Source organism: Lontra canadensis, unplaced genomic scaffold (genome assembly GCF_010015895.1).
Source record: "Lontra canadensis isolate GAN:19392208 unplaced genomic scaffold, GSC_riverotter_1.0 scaffold22, whole genome shotgun sequence".
Taxonomy (NCBI): domain Eukaryota; kingdom Metazoa; phylum Chordata; class Mammalia; order Carnivora; family Mustelidae; genus Lontra; species Lontra canadensis.
In genome coordinates this window covers 16,937,856-16,964,669 of record NW_022631016.1, presented here as the reverse complement: position 1 = coordinate 16,964,669, position 26,814 = coordinate 16,937,856, and the positions used below count along the sequence as shown (strand labels likewise).

General features: G+C 36.0%; 1 protein-coding gene across 4 annotated transcripts in view; it reads left to right on the top strand.

The window, feature by feature from the left end:
- CDH12 (cadherin 12) overlaps positions 1-25,549 on the top strand; it is a 985,149-nt gene extending 959,600 nt beyond the window's left edge. For all 4 annotated transcript variants that reach the window (XM_032861908.1, XM_032861910.1, XM_032861907.1 and 1 more), the window contains 4 exons: positions 13,016-13,137; positions 16,773-16,890; positions 21,922-22,173; positions 24,972-25,549. In XM_032861908.1, the coding sequence (XP_032717799.1) occupies positions 13,016-13,137; positions 16,773-16,890; positions 21,922-22,173; positions 24,972-25,471 (992 nt within the window). In that variant the 3' untranslated portion in view covers positions 25,472-25,549. The remainder of the gene's footprint in view (positions 1-13,015; positions 13,138-16,772; positions 16,891-21,921; positions 22,174-24,971) is intronic.
- Positions 25,550-26,814: the final 1,265 nt, after the last annotated feature.

Genomic DNA, 26,814 nt, shown 5'->3' with positions numbered 1-26,814 from the left:
AGCTGTCAATATGATTAGGGCATATTCTAGCTCTAGTTTTTACCTAAATGCAAATTAGAAAACCTTTGTGTGTGGATTCTCATTAGTTATGTTGGTCCTTCCTGGGAAATATGCAGAACTGGAACTTAGACACATAATATATACCTTATCCATTTATCCATATATGTGTGTGTATAAGTCTTATACAGTATAAGAGTGATGTTAAATTAACATTTCTAAAATAGGTACCCCTGTTCTGTTGCAGTACCTATTCCAAGACCACTGTGTAGATATTAGACCCCAAGGAAGTCTGCTAGGGTAAATACTATGTATCCATGTGAAAAATAAGGAGGCTGAATGCATACCACATGGTAATTAAAGATTTACAATAAGAATAGCTTATTATGGGTTTTATTTTGCTTGAATTCACAGAGTTTAAAAGTAAAATTTATTCATATTCTAATGCATAAGGCTGTTTTCATTGATCAAACTAGCCAGCTGAGCAGGAAACTATCCACATGGTGAATGACTGAGAAATAAATAATTTACACTTATACTGCCAAGGAGAAAAAATTATGTAAGTATACCTTATTGCAGATTTAACTAGCATGTGTTTTGGCCTGACCCTCACATAAAAAATCTCAGGCAAAGGAAATGTTACTATGATTGAACAACTTCCAATTAATTAAAATACAGTCATTAATCAGTGTTGCTATAGTTGGAGATCCAAATAATTTTATTAGACTTCTAATAATCCTTTTATGCTTCATTACTTTGCTGTTTTTATGACACTAATCTTGACAATTTTAAGAAAGATAGAAGTTCCAAAACTTCACTTCTTCAAATTATCAGAAACTTTCAGTACACAGATGTTTCCAATTTTTTTCAGCATTACTATAATAACCATCATTAGGCAAAGATAATTAAAGCCTTAGAACATACTTTATATAATTGTGAAATAAACAAATGGTCCCAGAGACAATTCTACTTTTCTTGGTCAATAGTTATCCATTTATTTGCATTTATTATGAAACTGGTCAAAAATCAGTGAAATGACTCCCTAACTTCTATATTTGGGGAAAATTTTGTATTCAAGTATATCATTATGAGTTGGGATTAAATTGTTGGGTAATTATTTTTTTGAGGTTATTTGGTATATAGAGCTATTTTGTTATAACTTCTTTTTACTTCACAATAATGCAAATGATAACATTTTCATGTGTACAGAAAAATTAAACTCTGACATTACTAGCCACAGTTCAAGCTAAACATAAATTCATACATGTATTTTCATAAGTTTTTATAAAATATCATTTATGTGCAAAACACAGCTTGTTGTGTTATGAGAAAAATGAGACTGAAGTCTATGCTTAAGGATATTAAAGTGTAGGAGCAGTCAGAAATTCACTAAAATAGAGAATTTTAGTAAATTATAACAATGCCAATTATGGTTAATTCCAGGGATTTCAAATTTAAGGGTGTTCTTAAACAACCTCCAGGGGGAAGTTGTGAAAGGTTCTAAATGACCAAAGTGTGATCATTCAATGATAAAGGGTTTAAACATAAAGAATTAGATTTTGTGATAGAATTTTCTGAAGAATTTCATCTGCTGCGTGCCATATAGTTAGCCATGAAGTGGTGTTCTTAGACCAAATGAGAAGAAAGTATCTAATAATAATAATAATAATAAATAAACTAAAGAATTCTACTAGTTTAATATGCACTAAATTAAGATGAGTGTTATGGTCCACACTGTGAGTGTGAGAAAATGTAAGCTCCAAGATAATTCGTTGTAGCTCCGTGTCACACTGGGCGTGGCGACCAAAGAAGATGGGAATCCTGGACTCTCTCCCTCCAAAACAGAATTTCACAAGGACAATTAGTCACTTGCCTAAGCTTATTAGATATATTTTAAGTAAGTTATTAGTTGAACTAGTCAATGTGATTTTGATATGCATAGATAGAGTACAATATAGTGAAAAATTATACATTTGCAATGTACATAAAATTGAGTGGACATTTTTGTTAGTCCATGGGGCACCTGGGTGACTCGGTCATTAAGCATCTGAGTTTGGCTCAGGTCGTGATCCCAGGGTCCTGGGATCAAGCCCAACAATGGGCTCCCTGCTCATCAGGAAGCCCGCTTCTCTGTTTCCCACTCCCCCTGCTTGTGTTCCTTCTCTCGCTGTCTCTCTCTGTCAGATAAATAAATAAGATCTTAAAAAAAAAAAAAAAAGAAAGAAAGAAATTTTTGTTAGTCTTGACATCTATTTATCTATTGTCTATCATCTACCTATTATCTATCTCTCTAGACTTGTTAGACTGCTTATCTATTGTAATTCTATGGTGAATTGGCATGTTTCAGAAATTTGATTGTGTACTGACTGACATCTATTAACTACTAGTATAAATCATCTCTTTTTTTCATCAAATCAATAATGGGTTTCATTTGCTTTCCAAATACTAATTTCTGTAGTTAGATTAAAGTCACTTGAGAAGAATTTTTAAAATTGTAGAGCGTTTAATATGAAGGGAAACAGCACTTACTGTCTTACTGACCATGGGTTAAGAATTCAAGGAAAATATGCTGACGATCGTGGTACCAGTGGGTCATGATACACAGACCTTTCCTGTTTTATCAGCTGTACTGAGCCCAGTTTCTCCTCACTTTAGTCTGTTTTTGAAAGAATATTTGTTCACTGATATTTTCAATTTGCTAGAAGGCACTAGGCTCTGTGTTAAACTCTGGAGGTTTTAAGATGAATATGAAGGAATTCCTGCTCTAAAGGAATTCTGCATATCTAAGGCTTTATGTTATTACAAATATTTAAAATTAATGAGATGTTTTCTCTAGTGTTTCCATTGGAGAAAAAATTGATTGGCGGTATTTTTAAGGTTCCTTTTTCTTTAGAGATCAGTTTTTGTCACCAACAGCATAGAAAGTAATATTTGACTTTAGCATAGATATTTATGAATAATTTAAATCCTCTTTATGAATTGCTCAGTCTAGATACAGATCATACTACTGTAATTGAACAGAACTATTATTAGATATGGTTTATCTTAACTTGTAATTTCAAAATGAACTGTTTTAAAGAGAAAAGAGAAAGAAAGCTTGTGTTATTCATTGCATCTTGTTCAGTTTGCATTATAATTCAGTTTTTTTGTCATAAAAAGCTAAGACTTCATTCTTGAAGTTATTGTAGTTGCAATTTAGTACATAGTCACGAAATTAAATTTTTAACACTGATAGTTATTCAAAAGCAGATGTCCTCTTTAAATAAGGAAGCCTACCTGTTCCAGCATATTTTAACATACTAGAAACCCTGTGTTTGTCAATGCTTTGCAGTTTTCAAAACATTTTCAACTACTTTTCTCACGGGTCCTTGGAAATATCCTATTATTTGGCCAGTATTTATTGAATATTTAATACATAATTTTAAAAAACCCACCACTTTGACCATTGAATGTAAATGGGATCTCTCACAGTATGGTGACCGCAATAGCAGCATAGGCATTACTCTCTGGAATTAAGTATTTTGGGGGCACCTGGGTGGCTCAGTTGGTTAAGCAACTGCCTTCGGCTCAGGTCATGATCCCAGGATCCTGGGATCCGGTCCAACATCAGGCTCCCCCTGCTCTTCGGGGAGCCTCCTTCTCCCGTTCCCTTTGCCTGCCACTCCGCCTGCCTGTACTCTCTCTCTGTCTGTCAAACAAAGAACAAAATCTTTTAAAAAAGTAAGTATTTTCATGTACATGGGAAGATCTCAGGCGGTGTGCCTCCTTATTCTCTGAGTTAGTTGGTAGATATCATGGAGCAGTGAAAAGCATAATAAGACTTGGATTCCAGTCGTGGGTCTGACAAAAAAAAAAAAAAAAAGTAGGGCAGGATTATACCAAAGTTTTCTCACCTTTAAGTGGGGAATTACAGATCTGTAATTTTTAAACTTGTACATCATTAGGCTACTTTGTCAAATGAAATCTTATATGGAATTCCAGTGTACTACATTCAAGAGAAATATGGATAAAGCCAATGATTTTTCTTTGCCCCTATAAAACTCCTTAGCCCTAAGGAGGATATTATGAGGGGCATAAGTTCATATCAATTCTAACTTCCTTTCAAAATTTAAAGTTTATTTTTCCCATCCATGAGCATGGAATGTTTTTCCATTTCTTTGTGTCATCTTCAATTTATTTCATCAGTGTTCTCTAGTTTTCAGAGTATAGGTCTTTTACCTCTTTGGTAAAAGACCAAATTAATTAATTGCACTGGAACATTAAAGAAAAACCTTTTAAAAATAAATAACATGTAGTTTTCCTAGGATTTATTAAAGGTTACAATGCTAGTTACTAATGAACCATTTCTAAGAGATTTCTGATTATAGGTCCCCAAAATGGGCATACCTTTGTGTCTCTCCTTTCCCATATGTTCTTCTGACAGTGAAACTAACATTCCTTCAAGAAGTGGGTTTGGTCCTTCTTCCCCTTGAATTTCGAAGTGGACTAGTGACAGCCCTAACAAATGCAGAGGAGATGCATTTCTATGTAACTGTGTCATGTCATAAATCCAAGAGTTTCTGCCCGGATTTCTCCCATTTTTGAAGTACTTGCCCTTGAATTTTAGCCACTATGCTGCAAAGAGACCATGAATGTAGACCATGGTCTACATAAAGAGACCATGAATGAGTATTCTTGTCTCTACCTCCAGCTAGGCTTTTAGCAAAGCACCAGCATCAAGTACTAGCCATGTGAATAAATGAAACTTTAGATAAGAAAAGCACTAATTCAGGAAGAAATGCCAGTCTTCCTTTCTTTTCCCTTCCTTCCTTCCTTCCTTCCTTCCTTCCTTCCTTCCTTCCTTCCTTTTTCTTTCTTTCTCCTTCCTTCTTCCCTCCCTCTCTCCCCTCATCTTTCTTTGTTTCTTTGTTTCTTACTTGCTTACTTTCTTTCATGGTTTAGGTACATTTCATTTGTTTTCTTCCAAGGTCATTCTATAAAAGAACAGATGTAGTAACTGAAGGCCAGGCAAGGGGATGAGAGCAACTTCCTCTTTCCCACCACCTATCCCTGTGTTCCTCAGTTGTGTCACTGCTCCTGTGCATGGGGGTAGAGAGCTTACTACTTTCATCTCCCACCTTGCCCAGAATGGGACCTACCACCTAGCACCCCCTGCCCTCAGTCCCCTTTCCCACATGTCATTCCTGGTTACAGGTGGCCATGGTAAGAACTGTTGGGATCCAGTAGGAGTTTTGAATCCCAGAAGGCCATGGGCACAGCTCGTGAATACTCATTCGTCTAATTTGGTGCCTCAGAAATGCTGTTGGGTCCAGCACCTCAATCACAGAAGCCAGCAGCACATTCTCTGGGCAGAGAGAACCAGAGCTTCAGACCTTAGCCAGAAGCTGTGCAGGTACATACTGTCAGACTTGAAGGGGCAGTGACCATCCTCCCACATGAAGAACTGGCATTGGATGGTCCAAGCCTTGAAGTTCCTGATGAGTTGCTTCTTCTCAGCCTCCTGGATAAGCCAGAGTTTGTTGGGGGTGATGTAGCTAGAATGGACATGGTGCTGGGGACAGGCCTTCATGATGTTTTCTGGGAAGTCCCATCACTTCTTTTGCCAGGGTGCATAGGTGCCTAGGCAGTGGGTGTGGATGAAGTTGGGCAACAGGCCTCTGACTTGTCCCACACCTTGTCCATTCAGGTGCCACACATGAAACCCTGGCTTCCTGCTTCCTCTCAAGGTCCAGGCACTGAAATGGGGCCATGAGCTCCTAGGTAGGGTCTGCCTTGGGCTGAGAGTGCTGGGAATAACTATGATCCCTTTCAGCAGATAATGGAGACAGGGAGTTCTGGAAACTGTCACCAGCCTCCTCGCCTTGCTGACCAACCCCTCTAGATCAGGATCCGTGCCTCAGCAGGCTCCCACTCAGCTTCAATCCATAGGAACAGAGGGCAGGTAAATGGACTCAGACCCCCCATTCCAGGCTGCTTGTAGCTATGGAGGCTGATAGCTGTATCTATCTCCATAGAAACAGAAGCCTCCCTGGAAATATCTGCAGACCTTGGATACCTTCCTGTAGTGAGTAAAGCAGCAGCTGGACCCCTAGTGACAGGCTCTGTGGGCATGGTGGTTGGGAGCAGGGGCTACTTGTGTTATGAGGCCCTGCTGGGCCCATTCCAGCTCAAGCCTTGGTAAGAATCTTTTCTTTAATATATATTTTAATATATATTTTTTTAAGATTTTATTTATTTATTGGACAGAGAGAGATCACAAGTAGGCAGAGAGGCAGGCAGAGAGAGAGAGGAGGAAGCAGGTTCCCCACGGAGCAGAGAGCCCGATGTGGGGCTCGATCCCAGGACCCTGGGATCATGACCTGAGCCAAAAGCAGAGGCTTTTAACACTCTGAGCCACCCAGGCGCCCCTATATTTTAATATTTTTTATGACCCAGATTAGTTATCTATTGCTACATGATAAATTATCATAGAGTTTCGTTGGGTCAGGAATTCTGAAAGGGTTCCTTTGTTTATTTATCATTTGGATTTTATTTATTTGAAAGAGAGAGGGGCACCTGGATGGCTCAGTGGGTTAAGCCTCTGCCTTTGGCTCAGGTCATGATCTCAGTGTCCTGAGATCAAGCCCCGCATTGGGTTTCTGCTCAGCTGGAAGCCTGCTTCCCTCTCTCTCTCTGCCTACCTCTCTACCTACTTGTGATCTCTGTCAAATAAATAAATAAAATCTTTAAAAAATAAATAAATAAAAGAGAGAGCAAGAAAGAGAGAGCAAGTACGAGTGGGGAGGGAGGGGCAGAGGGAGAAGCAGGCCCCCTCACTGAGACTGTGACCTGAGCCAAAGGTAGACACAACTGATTGATCCACCCAGGCATCGCTGAAAGGGTTTGTCTAAAAAAAGAATGGCTTACTATCTCCTCCATGAAATCTGGGAGACTTGACAGCTCTGGGTCTGGAATCTTCTGAAGACTTCAGAAACCCAAAGTCACTAAAACCTTTTGCTTTCTGCAGCTAATCCAGCTCCAAGGAGCAGTATCAGCCTTATTATCAAAGAAGACAGCATATTTGGGATTCATTCAGGTTGTTGTAACACATGTCACTATTTTGTTCGTTTGTTGTTGAAGTAATTTCTATTGTATGGATATGTCACACAATGTTTTTCCATTCACCAAAGATACACATTCGCATTGTTGTCAGTTTTGAAATGTGTACATAATACTTCAATGTGCATTTGAACACAGATTTTTGTGTGGACGTTTCTTTCATCCTCTTGGGTAGAAAGTTGGGAGGGGAATTGTTGCATTTTAAGTTTATGTTGAATGTTTACAGAAAGTTCCAACCTGTTTTCCAGAGTGAATTTTCTGTTTCCATCACCGGCAATCCTTTCCATCAACAGCCCATTTTATTTCTCTAAGCAATGATTTGTGAATTTCTGCTTATAAGTCCTGCATTTATTTTGTTAAATTTATTCCCATATATTTTATTATCTTTGGTTTTATTGTGAATTGAGGTTTTCTGTCTCAGTTTCATTCTTTCCAATCTGGATACTTGATTTTTTAAACATTTTATTTTCATTTGATTATACAATGGTGAATATACATTGGCAAGAACAGCCATTTCTACCCTGTGCCCAATGTTAGAGAGAAAGCATTCACTCTTTCACTGTTGAGTATGATGTTAGCTGTAGGGTTCTTATAGATAGACGAGATCAGGTTGAAGATCTTGCCTCCTATTTGTCACTTTTTTTTAATTAACGTATAATGTATTATTTCAGTCTTACATAATTCACAGCACTCACCATAGCACATATCTTCCCCAATGTCCATCACTTCTCAACCCCATCCTTCACAAACCCCCACCTCCAGCAGCCCTCAGTTTGTTTCCTGAGAGTAAGAGTCTTTTATGGTTTGACTCCCTCTCTGGTTTCATCTTGTTTCATTTTTCCCTCCCTTCCCCTATGATCTTCCGTCTTGTTTCTCAAATTCCTCATATCAGTGAGATCATATGATAATAGTTTTTCTCTGATTGACTTATTTTGCTTAGCATAATACCCTCTAGTTCCATCCATGTTGTTGCAGGTGTCAAGATTTTGGGATATTCAATGGCTGCATAGTATTCCGTTGTGTGTGTGTGTGTGTGTGTGTGTGTGTGTGTGTGTGTGTACGACATCTTCTTTATCCATTCATGTGTTGATGGACATCTAGGTTCTAGATGACTTTTTAAAAATTATGAATGGATGTAAGATTTTGTTAAATATGAATTCTGAATCTATTTGAGACTGCCATGGGTTGTTTGTTTGTTTGTTTGTATTCTATTAATATAATGTGTTGGATTGGTTATTCTTGGACATTAAATTAACCTTACATCCTCAGGATAAATGCCATTTTGTCACTGTGTAGTAATTTTATAGTATGCTCTGAAACAGATTTGTTAATATTTTGTTAAGGAATTTTTATGCTTATGTTTATGGGTGGTATTAGCCCATATTGTTTTGTTTTGTATTGTTTTCTTGTGATGTTTTTCATTGGCTTTAGTAGCAGTATACATAGAATGAATTGGTGTTTCCTTCTCCATTTTCTGAAAGTTTGTGAAGAATTGGTATTATGTGGTCTTTAAATAGTTGATAGAATTCCCCCAGTGAGGTGCCTGGGTGTCTCAGTCAGTTAGCCATCTCCCTTCAGCTCAGGTCTTGATCCCAGGGTCCTGAGATCCAGCCCTACATCCAGTTCTCTGCTCGACAGGGAGTCTGCTGCTCCCTCTGCCTCTGCCTGCTGTTCCCCCAGTTTGTGCTCTCTCTCTTCAAATAAATAAATGAAATCCTTATCTTTAAAAATAAAAATAAAATCTCCAAGAAAATTTCCAAAGTTTAAAAAAAAAAAAAAAAGAGAGAAGAAGAATTCCCCCAGTGAAGGCACGTGTGTATGAGTTTTTTCTTTCTTGGGAGATTTTTAATTACAACTTGATTTTATTCATTTGCTGAAGACCTATTAAGGTTTTGTATTTTAAAGGTCAGTGTTGGTAATTTGTGTCTTTCTAGGAATTTTTTCAGTTCATTTATGTTGACAAGTTTTTGGCAAAAATTTATAATATTCTTTATAGTATTTTAACTCATTTATGATAGTGATCTTTTCCCCTTATTCCTTGTTTTTTTTAAAGATTTTATTTATTTTTATTTTGAAGATTTTATTTCTTTTTTTGACAGGCAGAGATCACAAGTAGGCAGAGAGGCAGGCAGAGAGAGAGGAGGAAGCAGGCTCCCTGCTGAGCAGAGAGCCCAATGCGGGGGCTCAATCCCAGGACCCTGGGATTATGACCTGAGCCGAAGGCAGAGGCTTTAACCCACTGAGCCACCCAGGCACCCCTTATTCCTTGTTTTTGAAATTTGGGCTTTACTTTTTGTTTTCTTAATCGAAACTATACTTGAAAATACTACTAATAAGGAAATTCTAACTCAGACTGACTCAGAAAGCTCAGGGAGCTCACTGAGATACCATCAAGGGATGGAGAAAGAACTTTTGAAGGCACAGGGGATAAAAACAAAATGATTTCTTGATTAGATTATGTAAGCCAAAAACTATTAATAAGCTGGTTATTAAATATAAACAGCATGCATCAATAATAATTAGAATTTAAATGATTTGACTACAAAGAACACAGCAATTAGTCATGTAAGATTTTTTTCTTTTTTAAAGATTTTATTTATTTATTTGACAGAGATCACAAGCAGGCAGAGAAGCAGGTAGAGAAAGAGAGAGAGAGGGAAGTAGGCTCCCCGCCGAGCAGAAAGCCCAATGCGGGGCTTGATCCCAGGACCCTGGGATCATGACCTGAGCTGAAAGCAGAGGCTTTAACCCACTGAGCCACCCAGGTGCCCCAAGATTTTGTTTTTTGAAAATTCACTAAATTTAGGGATGCCTGTGTAGCTCAGTCCATTAAGCATCTGCCTTCAGTTTAGGTCATGATTTCAGGATCTTGGATCTAGTCCCACACTAGGCTCCTTGCTCAGGAGGGAGCCTGCATCTCCCTCTGCCTGCTGCTCCCCCTGCTTCTGCATGCTCTCTCACTCTCTCTGTCTCTCTGTTGAATAAATAAATAAAATATTTAAAAAGAAATAAAATAAGGGGCGCCTGGGTGGCTCAGTGGGTTAAAGCCTCTGCCTTCGGCTCAGGTCATGATCCCAGGGTCCTGGGATTGAGCCCATATTGGGATCTCTGCTCAGCAGGGAGCCTGCTTCCTCCTCTCTCTCTCTGCCTGCCTCTCTGCCTACATGTGATCTCTGTCTGTCAACAAATAAATAAAATCTTTTAAAAATAAAATAAAATAAAATTTACTAAATTTATATTTAAACTTTCCCCTAAGTATTCAGTGATAACTAGTTTCTACATGGTGAAAATGTTATGATAATGCTCATGCTAAGTCGTGATTAAACAAATTTTATCATTGCTGTCCCAAATACAGATAAGATGAGTCAGATGAAAAAGGGTCATTAGTTCCTCAACAAAATTTTCTGAATTATATGCATAAATGAAAAAAATCTATATGACTCCAACAAATTGCATTTTCTTGTTAAAAATTCATTGCTTAAGTATGGTAGTTCTTGAACAGAAATGTTACTGCTTCCAAATTGGCTTGTCCCTCTGCCCCTCCCCAACATATGCTCTCCCTCTCTCTCTCAAATAAACAAACAAAATCTAAACACAAATGAACAACACACACAAAACTCTCTTCTTTATATGGCCTCAGGACTTGTACTTTATATACCATACAAAATAGAAAAGTGGAAACTGATTTTTATGTTGGCAGAAATTAAATAGGCTAAGTAATTCACATAAATTCCTAAACTAATCTGTAATATTAATTTGTTGTCTATTTTTTCAATAGCTAAATAAATTTTAGTTGTTTTCTATTACACAATATATACTCGAGTTTAAGAGCATGAACTTGGAACTACAACCCCATCTTGTTACCTCCAACTTGTGATTTTTGGAAGAGTCACATCCCCCTTCTGTTCCTCAGAGATCCACATGCAATAATAGGGATAAAAATAGTGTCTATAACAGAGTTACTGTGAACCTTAAAAGAGTTAATCTATGTAACATATTTTAGTATAGGTAGACTGTAAGCATTATAAAATATTAAGCATATACTTTTAAAATTTTGTTGTTATTTTCGATAATTTCCAGTTTCTTCTTAGGAAAGTGAACCAAGTTTAACCAAATCGTTGAATTTTAACTACATATTACACTATAGGAGTAATTGATACCAAAAATAGATACAGAGCTAGATAACCTCCAAGAAGTGCACTTGGTAATGAATAATGTAATTTACCAAAGGTGAGCTAACATTTTTGTAAAACACCACCACTTATTTCATACAACAAACCTATGAATTTGGGACTGTAATACTCTGTGCTTTATAGGGAGAAACCAAGTTAAAGGTAGATTAAATAACTTGTGAAAACAGCCAACATTTTCTACCAAATAAGATAATTCCCTGTGGCCAATATTAATTTTTAAATCACAGATTCTTTCTGCATCCATCTCCCAAGATTACCAATACACCTTCTATAAGCACATCCCCTATTCCAGAATGTACCATTCATCCTTACTTTGTGTTATCTTTGTGTGTCCTGGTACACGACGATGGGTTTCGCAGCGTCATATGTGAATATGTAAACATTTATTATAATACTGTTTATAGTGCTTATTGTTTTCTAATAAATTTTAGCACAGCAGGATAGTGGAGAGTTGGCAGAATCAGTCATGTGTTGAGATTTTGTATGCTTCTTCCAAAGAATCCAGATAGAGTTCTCAAAGAATACTAATATTATGACTCTTCAGCAGCACTGCAGATGAAGGTTTAACACCTAAACCAATCCATAGAGAAGGTCTGGTGACATATACATGGTATTTGGATTTCCATAGTCCTGGGTTTGAATCTTAATTTCTCATTCCCCTAAATGTGTGACTCTACACAAGGTCCTTCAACAATTTGGTGAAGTTTATCCATCTGTAAAATTTCATATGGTAAAATTTTATAGCAAAAAAGGTAAACTGTGCATGCTATGCCTTACTAATTTAATTGTTTTGAGTCTTCTTCAGCAAATGACAGGGAGACAGGTAATATATCAAGGGCTAGGGCTAAAACTTGTGATGGGACTTGGTAGTTTTTCAAAACAACACTTTTTTTTAATATACTGTAAGAAAAAAAATCTTGTTTATTCTTCTTTTCTTATCACCAGCAAGTCATTTCAGCGTGTATCCTAGCTTTCCATAATCTATGTCTTCTACTTCCTTAAGTCTGTTTTTTAAATCTTTATTTATAAAAATCCCTCTCTCCTTCATTTTCCTTGTAATTTATCATCCTTTTCAGGAAGAATCATTTTGAAAGAATTTTTTAAATATGTGGAAGATCCTACCCAATGAAGTTTTAATTATATGGACACAACATAGAAAACATGTTTGATCCAGTGAAAATTATCACTATTGGTGAAAGTTGGTTCTGTGAACTAACTCTGGTATGATGGCTACATGCTTGATAAAATACTAGCTAGGCAGTTGACCTTAACATCGGTGGTGTGTGAATTTCAGGGATAAACACTAGTATGATGCACTGCTAGTGCTCCAACAGCAAAACATTGATACCATACTCACCCATCCTTTTATCATTTATATTTGGCACATGACAGAGCTTCCCATAAAGGAAGGATCATTTAGATTTATAATGGCTGATTTTAAAAAGTAATAATAAGGGATGCCTAGGTGGTTGATTAAGCTTCTGACTCTGATTTTGGCTCAGGTCATGATCTCAGGGTCTGGGATGCAGCCCTGCATTGGGCACTGTGCTCAGCAGGGAGTCTGCTTGTCTCTCTCCCTCTGTGCTCCCTACTCCACCTCAACAGACACTCCCTCCTAAATAAATCTTTTTTTTTTAATTTAAAAAAACAATTTAATACTATTTAGTATAAGAGCAATAACTGAACTGATTTTGTAATTGTTTGTTCTCTGTTTCTCTTTTCAACAGGTAACCCATTATTAAGCAGTAAAGTCAACATATTGATTAATGTCTTAGATGTCAATGAATTTCCTCCAGAAATATCTGTGCCATATGAGACAGCTGTGTGTGAAAATGCCAAACCAGGACAGGTATCTTATCAATATTGCTAACTAATAACATAAAAAGACCTACTATATGCATATGTTTCAGGGTATAAGACCACACATAAATGCATGTACACACACACACACACACACACACACACACGTCAATATCAATATCAACATTGATATTGATTATGATCGAGGGATAGGTAGTTTTTTTCCCTGGTTCATATGTTTTCATAAAAAAAACCCACAGGGGATATTAAACTTATAATTACGGGTGCATTTATGGATGTAGAAGTAACATCCCAAGGGATAAAGTGATGATGGCCTAGTGAATATACTTCATATAACTAAAAAGTCTAAGATTACAAATCTGCTCTATTTTCACTCCTTTACTGTGGAATTTCTATGGAATCTGTGACCATAAACCTAGTAAGCAAACAACTTTAGAGTGTGTTCTTCTAGAGTGTTTCTTGCTTTGCTCACATGCTTTATGAAGGGGGAGCTCAGAAAAGCTCTGTAGCCCATTAAAAATGTAAGGCTTCTTTCTGTAGTGGCTTTGAGTAGAACATCTGGGTTATTCAAAATGTCTGAATTACATTTTCCTTATTAAGTCAGTATTGCTCTGGTTCTAATGGAAGATGTCATGAGGGATGACCACATGGTTATAAAAGTTACTGTCAGAATTCTAGATTTAATGTGATTGTTGGTGTTGGTGTTGGGTAGCCATTTTTTTTTTCTAGACTATTATAGATGGATGAATAAAATAACATAATATGTTATAATGTAATATGATGATATGATATAATGAATGAATCAATCATGAAAAAATGATGAGAGTATGTCGTGAAATAAGAATATGATTAGTCCGATACTGTGCACCTAAGCTTCAAAGGAAAAATATATCAGTATGCTTGGTTCATTTTGTATTTTAACCACCTTTAAATAGCATAACTATTCATTTAAGTAAATTTAAAGTTTTAATTACTACTGAAAAAATCTTGATATTTGAAATAGTATCTTTATTGAAAAAGGTTATTCTTTAATCTTCAGTATTTGTTTCAATTTGAATGTTTTATACTAGAAAATCTGTTTATATGTAGAAAAATCTGTTCCATAACCCTAATCCTGTGATGTCCAGTAGCTATGTAATTATTAAATTAAAATTAAATAAAATTAAAAATCAGTATTCTCCTTATTACTAGCCACATTTCATTTGCTCAATGGCTGTATGTAATAAGTGGCTACCATTTTTTTGTCCATTATAGATATAAAATATTTCCATCAGTACAGAAATTTCTAGTGGACTGTGCTGCTCTAGTCCTTTCTCTGATAATTTGGGGAAAGTATTAGCTTTATTACAACATGACTTATTTATAGAAAAATTTGCATCCTTAATTTTGAATAGACACAGAAATACATTAAAATGAAGTATTAACCCTTTATCACCTTAAATGGACCCACAATTTGCATGCGATAAGGCCAGTGCCCACTTCAGTATCTAAAAGAGTAGATGCTACATCAATGTTTAAACAAATAATAAACCAGTTTGGTTACTTGAGAAGTTACAAGAGGTTTTCTGAAATTCCAACTTAGCAATTTCTCACTTTCCAGATCCTTCCACCCTCACCCTCAAAACCCAATCCTCTATTTTTTTTTAGATAGTTAGGGATATTAATTATTTTATATTGATCAGACTCTTGTAATGCACCAAATGAAAGTCCTTTGGAAATAGAACTCCATTTGATGCGTCCCTGCTTGTCTGGTAAATTGAAGAGTTTAAAAAGTTGGGAAAAGTAGAAATGACCCAAGATAACTTGGTTTTCTTAGATCTGGACAAAGTGGTAAGCAATCTGTATGGGGTCCTTGGAAGCTCTTTTTCTAATAAATGCCTATTGGGTTTTCTACTGGGCCACATTTGTTCCTTGAGTTTTCGGGGAGTATGGTATGTGAGAATTTTCTGCTTTTAACCCAAGGCATTTTAGCCTTTGTCTAGGAACTATGCATAGGAACTCTCTATCTCTTCTGGCCTATAATTGGATGTATATGTATGTATGCATGTGTTATCTATCAAGAGACAAAAGAGAAAAGAGAGAAAGATGATGCTATCTAAATCAACAATAATATATATATAGTGAATTACTGAAGTAGGAGAGTTCTTTTTTTCCTTAGGGCAATGACTCCCAAGTGCAATTCCAGATAAGGGCCTGTTTATGCGAAAACTTTCTTCTCTGTCTGCTGTTTGAAAGGATATTGCTTCATTCTAAAGTTATGTTCTTGATATTTTTTGATGTTAAATAACTTTAATTTAGTAAATGGCTATGCTGCCTATAGTAGTTAAAGGCAAAACAGAACACCTGGCAAACCAATCCCCTAATAATTTACAGAAAATTAATGGATGGGATATAATGATCTGACTGAACATATGAGTTTAGGTGAAGTTACATAAGTTGAAGTTTTATAGAACTGTGACTGATTCCCTCTGCATCAGGGAACTGAAATTCTCATTAGAAAACTGATTTGTCAAAATAGAAATTACTAATATGGCACCAGGCCCTCAAAGGCACTGAATATATGCTTGTGTGTGAGTGTGTGTACATGCACTCAACTCTATGGGGAGGTAGAACATAGTAAGAAGATTGAGTTTTAGCCATGGAATGAAAACAAAAGGTCATAAATAAATTACATATTTAAAAAAATTCATGTACTTAATGGTATCAATCTAAGAACATATGATATATGCTTTTGCCCACTGTGACCAAGACACAGTACCTGAAATGTAAGGTCTTCCTTTGGTAAATTCAAATTTCATCTAAGGGAGTAACCACCTGAGCAGTACTCTACTCTCACTCTCTTCTACACACATTTCCTGAAATTCTTTCTGACACAAAGCCATTGGATATATTAATAAATGCAACCTCAAAGGTATTATAATTTGCTTATCTATGTAGTGAATTATCAATTTCACAGTTTGGCTCTCAGAAGTTATTTTTAATCTCCAAATTCTTAAGGGCATTTTCTTGAAGTATCAGAATTTTAACTACTAAACACACAACCTATGGAAGCGATTTAAGAAAAAATTTGAAACCGGGCTGCTAGTGCTTACTTCTTAAAAAAAAAAAATTATGAAAATACACTTAGTATTCTTGCTCACTGGGGAAAAACAAACATAAGGATAAAAACAGATTTACATCCTTTGTATTTCTCTTTCTCATCATTTTATTTATTTATGAAAATAAAATGCATTCTCACAAACAAAACTACACTAAAATTTTGCTATCTCAAGGGCTTTTAAATAATCAGAGATTTTCTTTCCAGTAAGCATTTTCATATTTAGGTTAGAAAGCATGTATTTTATTTAGTTTAAAATGCAAGCAAGTGAATTTTAATTTTATTTTGCTTATTAGTGAGAATTTCCAACGGTGTTTCTTAGTTATGCAGATATTGATTTGGAATTGCCCCAACTCTGTAATTTTACTTATGCCATTATGAACTGTAAATGTTTAGATATTTGTTCATAAAATTATTTGTAAATAACTGGCCCACTGATATGAATCCTAAAAATGTCATTTCTATCTCCTTGCATGCATCATCGGGTAAACTTATTAGCCTGGTGTATGTAAAGTTCCCTTTGAAACTCATGATTGACTTCAAGTTTCATCTCAACTTTGTTTCAGATAATTCAGATAGTCAGCGCTGCAGACCGAGATCTTTCTCCTGCTGGGCAACGATTCTCCTTTAGATTATCACCTGAAGCTGCCATCAAACCAAATTTTACAGTCCGTGACTTCAGAAGTAAGTTTACCACATAAAAAAAAACTTACCTCTTATAATGTAACTTTGTAAAAGGACACAAAGATAGAAATCAATGTTTTTTCTAAAAGCACTCAAGTTCATAAAATATGAAAATCCATATATAAGAAATATAAAATTCTATAGCTAGCAGTAAATTAAATATTTAATCTGTATAGATGGTATCTAATGAGGCAAATTGCTTCCATTTATAATGTGGACAGTCCCTTAATGAGTCAAGCAAAACCAGCCAATCTAGGAAACTGAATGCTTTCTATGTTTTAAATATATCATTTGTTCCACCTGCACATTACTTGCACAAACAAATGGATAACTTCTTGGTAAATGGTTTATTTGAATGACACAGGGTACAGCACAGGTTAAGAATGCAGGCTTGTAATGAGAAGGACAGAGGTTTTCTTTCCCACTCCATTATGTCCTCAGTGGCAGATTCTCAGTATAGTAAGCTATACTAAATAATTTTAAACTCATAGGTGTACTGAATCAATGGCATAGTATTTATATTAAATAAAATAATGCATGCAAATCCTTTAACACAATACCCAAGGTGATTTTAGTTACCGTCTCTACAATGATATCTGCATTTCCGTATCTGCCACCAATGCTGCTCCCATCACCACCACTGCTATTGCTACTAATACTATCAGATCTACTGGTAGACTCATAAAAATGCAATAGACACAGGATTACAAATATTAAAGCTAACTGCTGGTCAATTGTTCTTACATTATTAGTTCTGTAACTGTGGATATTTTATCCCTTCTAAATTTCCATAGTTATGAGATTGGGATTAGAAACATCTAAGTTCAGAGTATTGGATAGTAAAAAGCTAATTTCTTACTAAATTCTATCCTTAGAGAACAAATGAGCCAATTGTGATGACATGATCATGATGATGATGATGTTGGTGATGGGATGGACAGAAGTCAAAGGATGGCTGAGAAAATTTACTTTTCTGCAAATATTTAGAGGAAAGAAATCAGACATTTTGTCACAGAAGGGAATTCAGAAGAATTTGCTTCATCCAACAGTGTAATGTGAGGAATGTGTATAAAGGCAACAGGGTCCCATATATGAAAAGCCTTCTAAGTAGAGAGACCACATATTTTGTTACGAAAACTGGAACACTATAGAGTATAGAAGTGGACAATATTAGTAATTTTAATTAGAACAACTCACCTAAAATAGGGCTGTCCAAGACAAATCAGACCCTGTGCTCATTCTAACTACCTGCCATTTGAAAGGATAATAACTTAAATCCAATGACTTCAAAAGTCTTTGTAAGATTTATGAGAGCATAGGGGCACCTGGGTGGCTCAGTGGATTAAGCCGCTGCCTTCGGCTCAGGTCATGATCTCAGGGTCCTGAGATAGAGCCCTGCATGCATCTGGCTCTCTGCTCAGCAGGGAGCCTGCTTCCTCCTCTCTCTCTGCCTGACTCTCTGCCTGCTTGTGATCTCCCTTTCTCTGTCAAATAAATAAAATCTAAAAAAAAAAAAAAAAGATTTACGAGAACATAATATGTTCAGATTTGCATTAGGGAATCAGTTTGGTTGTAGTATGGAAAATATAATAGGATTTAGGATTATTTCTGAAACTATTGCAGGAGTGGGTGAGAGGATATTAAATTAGGGTAATGGCTAATGGAGATACGTGGATAGAGATAGAATTCACAGGACTTGATGCTAGATTGCCTACAGTCCTTATGTAAATACTCTGGAGAAGAAGACTATCATTCTTCCAGATCCCTGGCTTGGGCAACAAAGTAGATGGTCACATCATTCAGGAACACAGAATGACTATTTACCCCACTGTATCTTTGCTGGAAAATAATCTTTGCTGGAAAATCTATATCTGATTAATCATGATAACATGAATCAGATCATTTTGCCTCATAGCATAGTGTTTTCTCACAGCTTGAATATTGTTTGCTATTCATATGTCATTTACTACACATCTTCTTTTATCTAAAGTTATATTTTAAGTATAAGTTTTTAAAAATAATAGAAACATTTTTTAACTTCACATATTTATCTTTTAAAAAAAAATTCCCCTTGGAGCTAGAACATTTAAGTTCTCACTTAGCAAATTTCACTTCTATAATACAGTGGTATCAACTATAGTCACTGTGTTATACATTAGACCGTCAGGCCTTATTCATCTTATAATCAAGAGTTTGTATCTTTTTATCAATCTTTCCCCATTTTCTCCATCCCGGGCCCCTGACAACCACATTTCTACTGTCTGCTTTTAGGAATTCCTTTTTATTTTTTAATCTTTTTTTAGATTCCACATGTAAATGTTACCATGTACAGCATTTCTTTTCCTTTTTCTGGCTTACATCACTTGGCATAATGTCCTCCAAGTTAATTCATGTTGTCACAAATGGCAATATTTCCTTCTTTCTTATAGCCAAATAATACTCCATTGTGTGAATATATATATTTATAGTTTATATGATATGTATTAACTTTACCTCTTTCTTCAGTAGAAACTATATTAGAAATGGACATGATGTTTAATATCTTTTTTTCCCCACCATGAACAGCACAATGAATTTTATATGGTCATATTTCAATAATAATAATAGAGTGAAAATACAGTAATCCCCCCCTTCTCTGTTAGGGGATAATGGTCCAAGACACCTAGTGGATGCCTAAAACCAAACCACAGATAATACTGTACCCTGTATGTATATATATATATATCTTTTACTATAGACACATACCTATGATAAAGTTTAATTTATAAATTAGGCACAGTAAGTAACTAACAGCAATAACAATAAAATAGAACAGTTGTACAAATATGCTCTAATAAAAGTTACGTAAATAGGATCTCTCTCTTTCTTAAACTACTTCATATTGTACTCACCCTTCTTCTTGTGATGTTGTAAGATGATAAAATGCTTACATGAGTAGATGAAATGACCTTTGGACTGTACATCAGGAAATGGATCAGCTGCTTCCAGGTCAAGGTTGACTGAAATCAGAGAAAGTAAAAACATGGATGGGGGGCAGGGCTACTGTAAACTTTAACAAAAGGGTAGGATGTCCTTTGTTATAATACATTCAGGAACATTGAATCCATGGTTCCTCAAGTGCATATATATCAGTTTCTCTAACCCCTATTTTTATTAATAATTTTCACCCAGATTTCAAACTTCAGTCCTGACTGTTCCTTTTCCTCAGACTCAAGTACTCAAATCAGTTGCTGAAGATTTCAATGTTAATTCAACGAGTCCCCATTGCTTTATTCCTACTGTCATCAAAAGTACCAGGTATTACTAAGTCTCACTGGTAATATCATAATTGACAATTGGCATCTTGATGTTGTGTTTTCCAATTTAAAAAATTTCCTCTATATAATAACAAAGTCATCTTCTCATGTAAAATGATCTTTTTTTTTTTTTTTAGATTTTATTTATTTATTTGACTGGCAGAGATCACAAGTAGGCAGAGAGGGAGGCAGAAGAGAGAGGAGGAAGCAGGCTCCCTGCTGAGCAGAGAGCCCGATACGGGACTGGATCCCAGGACTCTAGGATCATGACCTGAGCCGAAGGCAAAGGCTTTAACCCACTGAGCCACCCAGGTGCCCCAAAACAGTTTTATCAAGTCAAATTTTCTCAATGAAATGAGTCTAGAGAAGCTGCTTAATTTTTAATTGTTGAATCTAGAATATACAAAGAGACAAATGGAATATTATTGAGATAGTAACATTTTTCTGACTTACCTGTATTTTAACGAGTAATATATATTTCTAAAATTAGTTTCAATGATTCCAAAGTCGATATTATGTATGGCTCTAATAAAATAAATATTAATGTGTTTTTATAATAACAAAATATTTCAAGGAGTTACTTTAATAGACACAAAAAATGAAATGGTGTCATGAATAAAACCAAATTCCCACTTCTATATGTAGAAATAAAAGAAGTAAAGAACAAATGCATGTAAAATAATACTTTTAATAGCAGTATTAATTGCATTTATATAAAAGCTAAAATATTTATTGCCTTGAATCATTCTAAGTAAATATTACTATTGTTGATTTTGTCAGAACTAAAATGAATTATTTTTGTCTTTATATTAAAATACTGATTATTGTAATTTATTATGTTTAAAATTTTAATGAATTTTTTTAAAGATTTCATTTATTTGTTTGACACGGAGAGAGAGAGAGATCACAAGTAGTCAGAGAGGCAGGCAGGGGTGGGGGGGGGGTAGGCTCCCTTTGCTGAGCAGAGAGCCTGATGTGGGGCTTGATCCCAGGACCCTGAGATCATGACCTGAGCCAAAGGCAGAGGCTTAACCCACTGAGCCACCCAGGCACTCCTGAATCTTGATGTTTCTAACACACTTTATTTTATTTTCCATTTTCCATGTACAGAGTGAAAGATGTATACACACACACACACACTCATGCACACACACACACATGCATATATACATATACATGCACAAAAGTGAAAGATATGCATATATACATCTATGCATATTTTTTTTTTACCATATAATCATAGATACAGATCTGGGAAAAATAAAAATATCAAATGCTAAATTGATATTTGTTGTATTTTAAAGAACAGGTTCTTAGATGAGATATTTTGCAGACTCATGCTTTGTAATCTCTACTCTTTCATCACGTAAGCAAACACCCACAGATACGCTTTTTTCTCAATGAGATTTTGATGTTAAAAAAAATGGGTCAACACACATGCACACAAGTGGGTTAACACAGCATACCTCTAGTCTCATAAACAGTTTTATATTCTTTCTGAATTGAAAATTTAATTCTTACACCAGACAAGATTAATGTTTCTTCTTTTCTTAAGGGTTAGTTTGATTGCATTTGATTCCTTTTGGCAGCTTTCATAATAATAAAAGAAAGAATTAAAATACGGATACCTTTTTGCTGATGCAAGAAGAGATTCCTACTGTTTAACTTATACCAAATTGAAGATCTGAAGCGAAGCTTTTAGTAACCCTCTTACCACAAATGTCATGTTTTGTAGACAACACAGCTGGAATTGAAACCCGAAGAAATGGATACAGCCGCAGGCAGCAGGAGCTGCATTTCCTCCCTGTTGTAATAGAAGACAGCAGCTATCCTGTGCAGAGCAGTACAAACACAATGACTATTCGAGTTTGTAGGTGTGACTCTGATGGGACCATCCTGTCTTGTAATGTGGAAGCAATTTTTCTACCTGTGGGACTCAGCACTGGGGCTTTGATTGCAATCCTACTGTGCATTGTTATACTCTTAGGTTGGTTTCAATATTAATCACATATTCTCTCTCTCTCTCTCCATCTGTCCCCATCTCCTCTTGCCTGTCTCTTCACAACTGACCGTGTAAATCAGGTTTTCTTCATGAAGATGTCACATCTGGATAGAAGGAAGATGGTCTCTATTGAATGATATTTTTATTAATGCTAATTTTCTAATATCTAAATATCAGAACACAAAACTATGGTCAAGCCCTTGGGGATTTTCAAATAATAACAGCTGGTGGCCCTTGCCACAGTGAAATTTTCTGTAACAAACATCCCACGTACGGCAGTGGGTTTTTTAAAGTGTTTTTTTTTTTTTAATTCATTGTACATTCCAGTAATTGTTGCTACCTAATAAGATATTATATAATCTTCAAAAATATACTACATGAACAGTAGCTCTCAAATGCCAGTTCAATAACAGAAGAAAAGGAAAGAACAGGAAAGAAGTGAGAGAAAGTGAAAACACCCCCAAGTTTGCTTTTTTTTTTCCCCTGTTTAAACTGCCAGCCAAAAGCAGTTCTTATCCCACTTTTCTCACATCTCCTCACATCAAAATTCTAACCATTCCCACTAGAACACCACACACTGAAATATCTAGAAGCATTGCAAAGGAAAAAGGACTGAGGTAATGTATTCTGTAACCTCTCTGTAAGAATTAATATAAATCTACTTTAGGGGTTTCCCTCTTCCTTCAATTCTGTTCAGCTGGTTCCCTTCACTTATTAATTCACTGGCAGATTCACAAAACCAGAGAGCTTTTCTGTTTTGCCAGTCCTTTCTTTAAATTCAAATGGAACAGAGGTACAATTGGGCATCGTGGAATCCATTTATACATGCTTCACAAATGTAGGTACACACCTCCATCTTAAGATTAAAAAACCAAAAACCAAAAAACTAGGATGTAAAGCATGGAGTAAGGCATTACATCATAGTTTATGGAGAACATTCTCCAAGTGAGAAGCTCATGTTAGTTTGCAGATTGAAGTTCCAGTCCAATTTGCTTGGTATCGACATTAATTCCACACAAGTGACTCTCGTATACAGAAGAAAAGTTTCCTTTCTGTCCTTATAATTCATAAGAAGTTAGCACTGGTATCTGTTTGTGCTGATGATATGAACCTTAGAAGGGAGGATTCAGAATAATATTTGTATATCTGAAATCGAACACCAGCAAGCAGGTGTTTAACCTCAAATCAAATGTTATGTTTTAATGCTTCTTTCCTGTCTGGGAGCCACCTGAGTCCCAGAGTATTTCCACATCCACCTAGCATGACTTGGCATGTTCTGGAGGCTTACCTTTGGCCTCTCTGGCCCTCTTACAGTATAGTGAGTGATCTTGCTCAGGTCAGCTGCAGTGTCCACAGTGCACCTGCACACTTCCAGCGGGAGCTGGCCAGGATACAGCTGGGAATGGTGGCTCTATGAGTCCTGCCATGGGGTATGCTTAAAAATCCAACTATTCTTGGACTTCCTTAACCAATCTCAGACTCCTTCAGATCTTTCCACTTATCCTTAGCCATTTTCCTATCTTTCTTGGGATGAGGGGAAGCAAGAGTGCCTTGTGGTGTCTAGGAATCTGGTAGGGGTCCCCTAGTAGGGCCCTTCTCTGTCTCAGCACTCCAAAGCCATTTTATATGCAGGGCATCTCTGCGACACTTGTAGATTCTCACCCACTCTCTGTGTGAGCAATCATCTTTTTAGTTTTTGGATTTCCCTAAGTGCTGGGAGGAGTTAAGAGGTCTAAACACCTCTTTAAGGCCTGTTGTCCAGGACCTCTACCTAGATATCCTCCCTCTTTCCAGTTGGTCAAACTTTAGTTTTGGAGGAAGAGGGAATAAATGAGCTTTCACCATCACTCAACCTTCTCTAATTCCTAATTTTAGGATGAGAGTCTTCTAGACCCTGCTGTAGTACATCAGACACACTTTGGCTTCCAACCTATTACCACCTCTGTGAAGGAGAGGGGCTTTTAGGATGAGCAAAGTTGAGCACTGATTTCATCATTTGAATCTATGCCCATCCACTTCTAGAGGCAATAAACTCCCCCCCCGTTTTTTTTTTAAAGATTTTATTTATGTATTTGAGATAGAGCAAGAGAACATGAAAGCATTCACACTTGAGGTAGAGGGAGGAGCAAAGGGAGAAGGAAAAGCGGACTCCTTGCTTTGCAGGCACTCTGACATGGGGCTCAATCCCAGGACCCCTAGATCATGCCCTGAGCTGAGGGCAGACACTTAACTAACTGAGCCACCAAGATGCCTGGAAATAAACACTTCATGATTTATAAAATGAAGGCCCTTATACTAACTACACTCTTCTTTCCTTCCTTCTTTTCTTCCCCTTTTAAAATTTATTGCTTTTAATAGTTATTGTATCATGAAGATTTGGGTTTCTCTTAGAAATATAAGTGATTGTTGCAACTGGGAAATCTAGCTATGAATAATATGTGTTATTTATGGGCTCTAATATTCAAGTTTTATTATACCACCACTATACAGCTCTCTGTATGCTTACAACAACTATTCCTTTAAAAAAATTGTGACACACACTTTTTAACTGATACTAAAATTTTTAGATATAACATAAGTTAAATATAAGACTGTAATTGCTTGGTTTTGTGAATAATTTGGCTAAGATTTGTTAGCTACAATTTCAAAATGAATTTGAGTAAACATAGATATGATCCTTTTTGTGTAATATGCTTACTTTGAAAATAATATGTTGGCCAGCCCTGATTGATTTTATGGAGATATGAACTACACATTCTCAACTTGCAATTTTTGTCTTCTAGCCATAGTTGTGCTGTACGTAGCTCTGCGAAGGCAGAAGAAGAAAGACACTTTAATGACCTCCAAAGAAGACATCAGAGACAACGTTATCCATTACGATGATGAAGGAGGTGGGGAGGAGGACACCCAGGCTTTCGACATTGGTGCTCTGAGAAATCCAAAAGTGATTGAAGATAACAAAATTCGCAGGGATATAAAACCAGACTCTCTCTGTTTACCTCGTCAGAGGCCACCGGTGGAAGATAACACAGACATACGGGATTTCATTAATCAAAGGCTACAGGAGAATGATGTGGACCCAACCGCCCCACCATACGATTCATTGGCAACATATGCGTATGAAGGAAATGGCTCAGTAGCAGACTCCCTTAGCTCTATAGACTCTCTCACCACAGAAGCGGACCAAGACTACGACTATCTGACAGACTGGGGACCCCGTTTTAAAGTCTTGGCAGACATGTTTGGTGAAGAAGAGAGTTATAACCCCGATAAAGTCACTTAGGGCAAAAGTGAAGGATAAAACACAACCAAAAGGAGACATTTAAGAAAAAAGAAACATAAGTAGAAATCACACACACACATACACATACGTGTACACACGTGCACATACACACACACATACACACACACACACACACACACACACACACACACACCAGGCTTTATAGGACACAATCCTTTGTTATCGGGTTTCTAGCAAGTTGCTATATTTATCATATTGTCAGTTTTGGTTTTTTTTCTGCCAACACAAGATAAATCCTGTTATGTGTACTTGCTTGGTTTTGTTTGTTATTTTGGAAACACACTGAGACAAGCTCAGGCCTATTAAATACGATTTACTGACATGACAACTTAGAACGAAGATAGCTATGTGGCATCACGGTGGAAGAGTGTTAGATTTTTCTTAATTCCACTAAAGTGCCTATTGAAACTCTTATCATTTAAAATTGTGTACAATACACTCTGCTGTGATGGCATTGCAGGATTCAGAGATACAGAGGACAGAAAACAGAGACACTATCTTTATGTCAAGGAGCAATAGCGACATGCTGACTTCTAATTCCTCTTGAGGAAAAGAGAAGAATACTTTCTGAACTCCATCTTCTTATATTCAGAGTTTCTTTTTTTCTTTTTTAAACTGTATGCCAAAACACATTTGTTTTTCCTACCCTTTCAGAAAATTGAAATAAATGAGAAACTATCAAATTCATTATGTAAGTCCTGAATTTTAAGAGCAATGTTTGAACTTAACATTAGTTCATATTAAAGGTGTTCAGTAAAATGTTCCTTTTTTTTTTCCAAAAAAAAAACAATTAAAAAAAGGAAGTTAAAAAAATCCCTCTTGATAAAGAGAGGCCTCAGGGCTGAAACTCCACATTAAAATAAATATTGGTTCTGTCTTCATACTGTGCTGGTGTGTGGAAAGTTGGTTTTAACAAATCACCAGATTATGAAAGTCTTCAGTCACAGATAACATTTTTAAGTTGTGTCTCCATAAAATTTTTTTAAGGAAAAAAGTGCCATTAATTTAAACATGGGAAGAGAAATTCGTTATATAGCTTCTCAGAGTTTCTTATAAACTAGTCATTTTTTTTGTCAGCAAAGACAATTAAAATACATATACAGGATGGATTTATAGCATGTCTAAAAATATTTATTATATATTACCAAACAAATGAAAAATCAGGGATTTCAGAAAAATCAAACCAGTGACTAATTCCTAAAATAAATGCAAATGCAAAATCAAGCAGTTGATTTACTTATTGAATTAACATGGACTTCAACTTTGTAGACATTATTATTATACCAGATCTCACAGTTAATTCTTTATGTGATCATCTACAA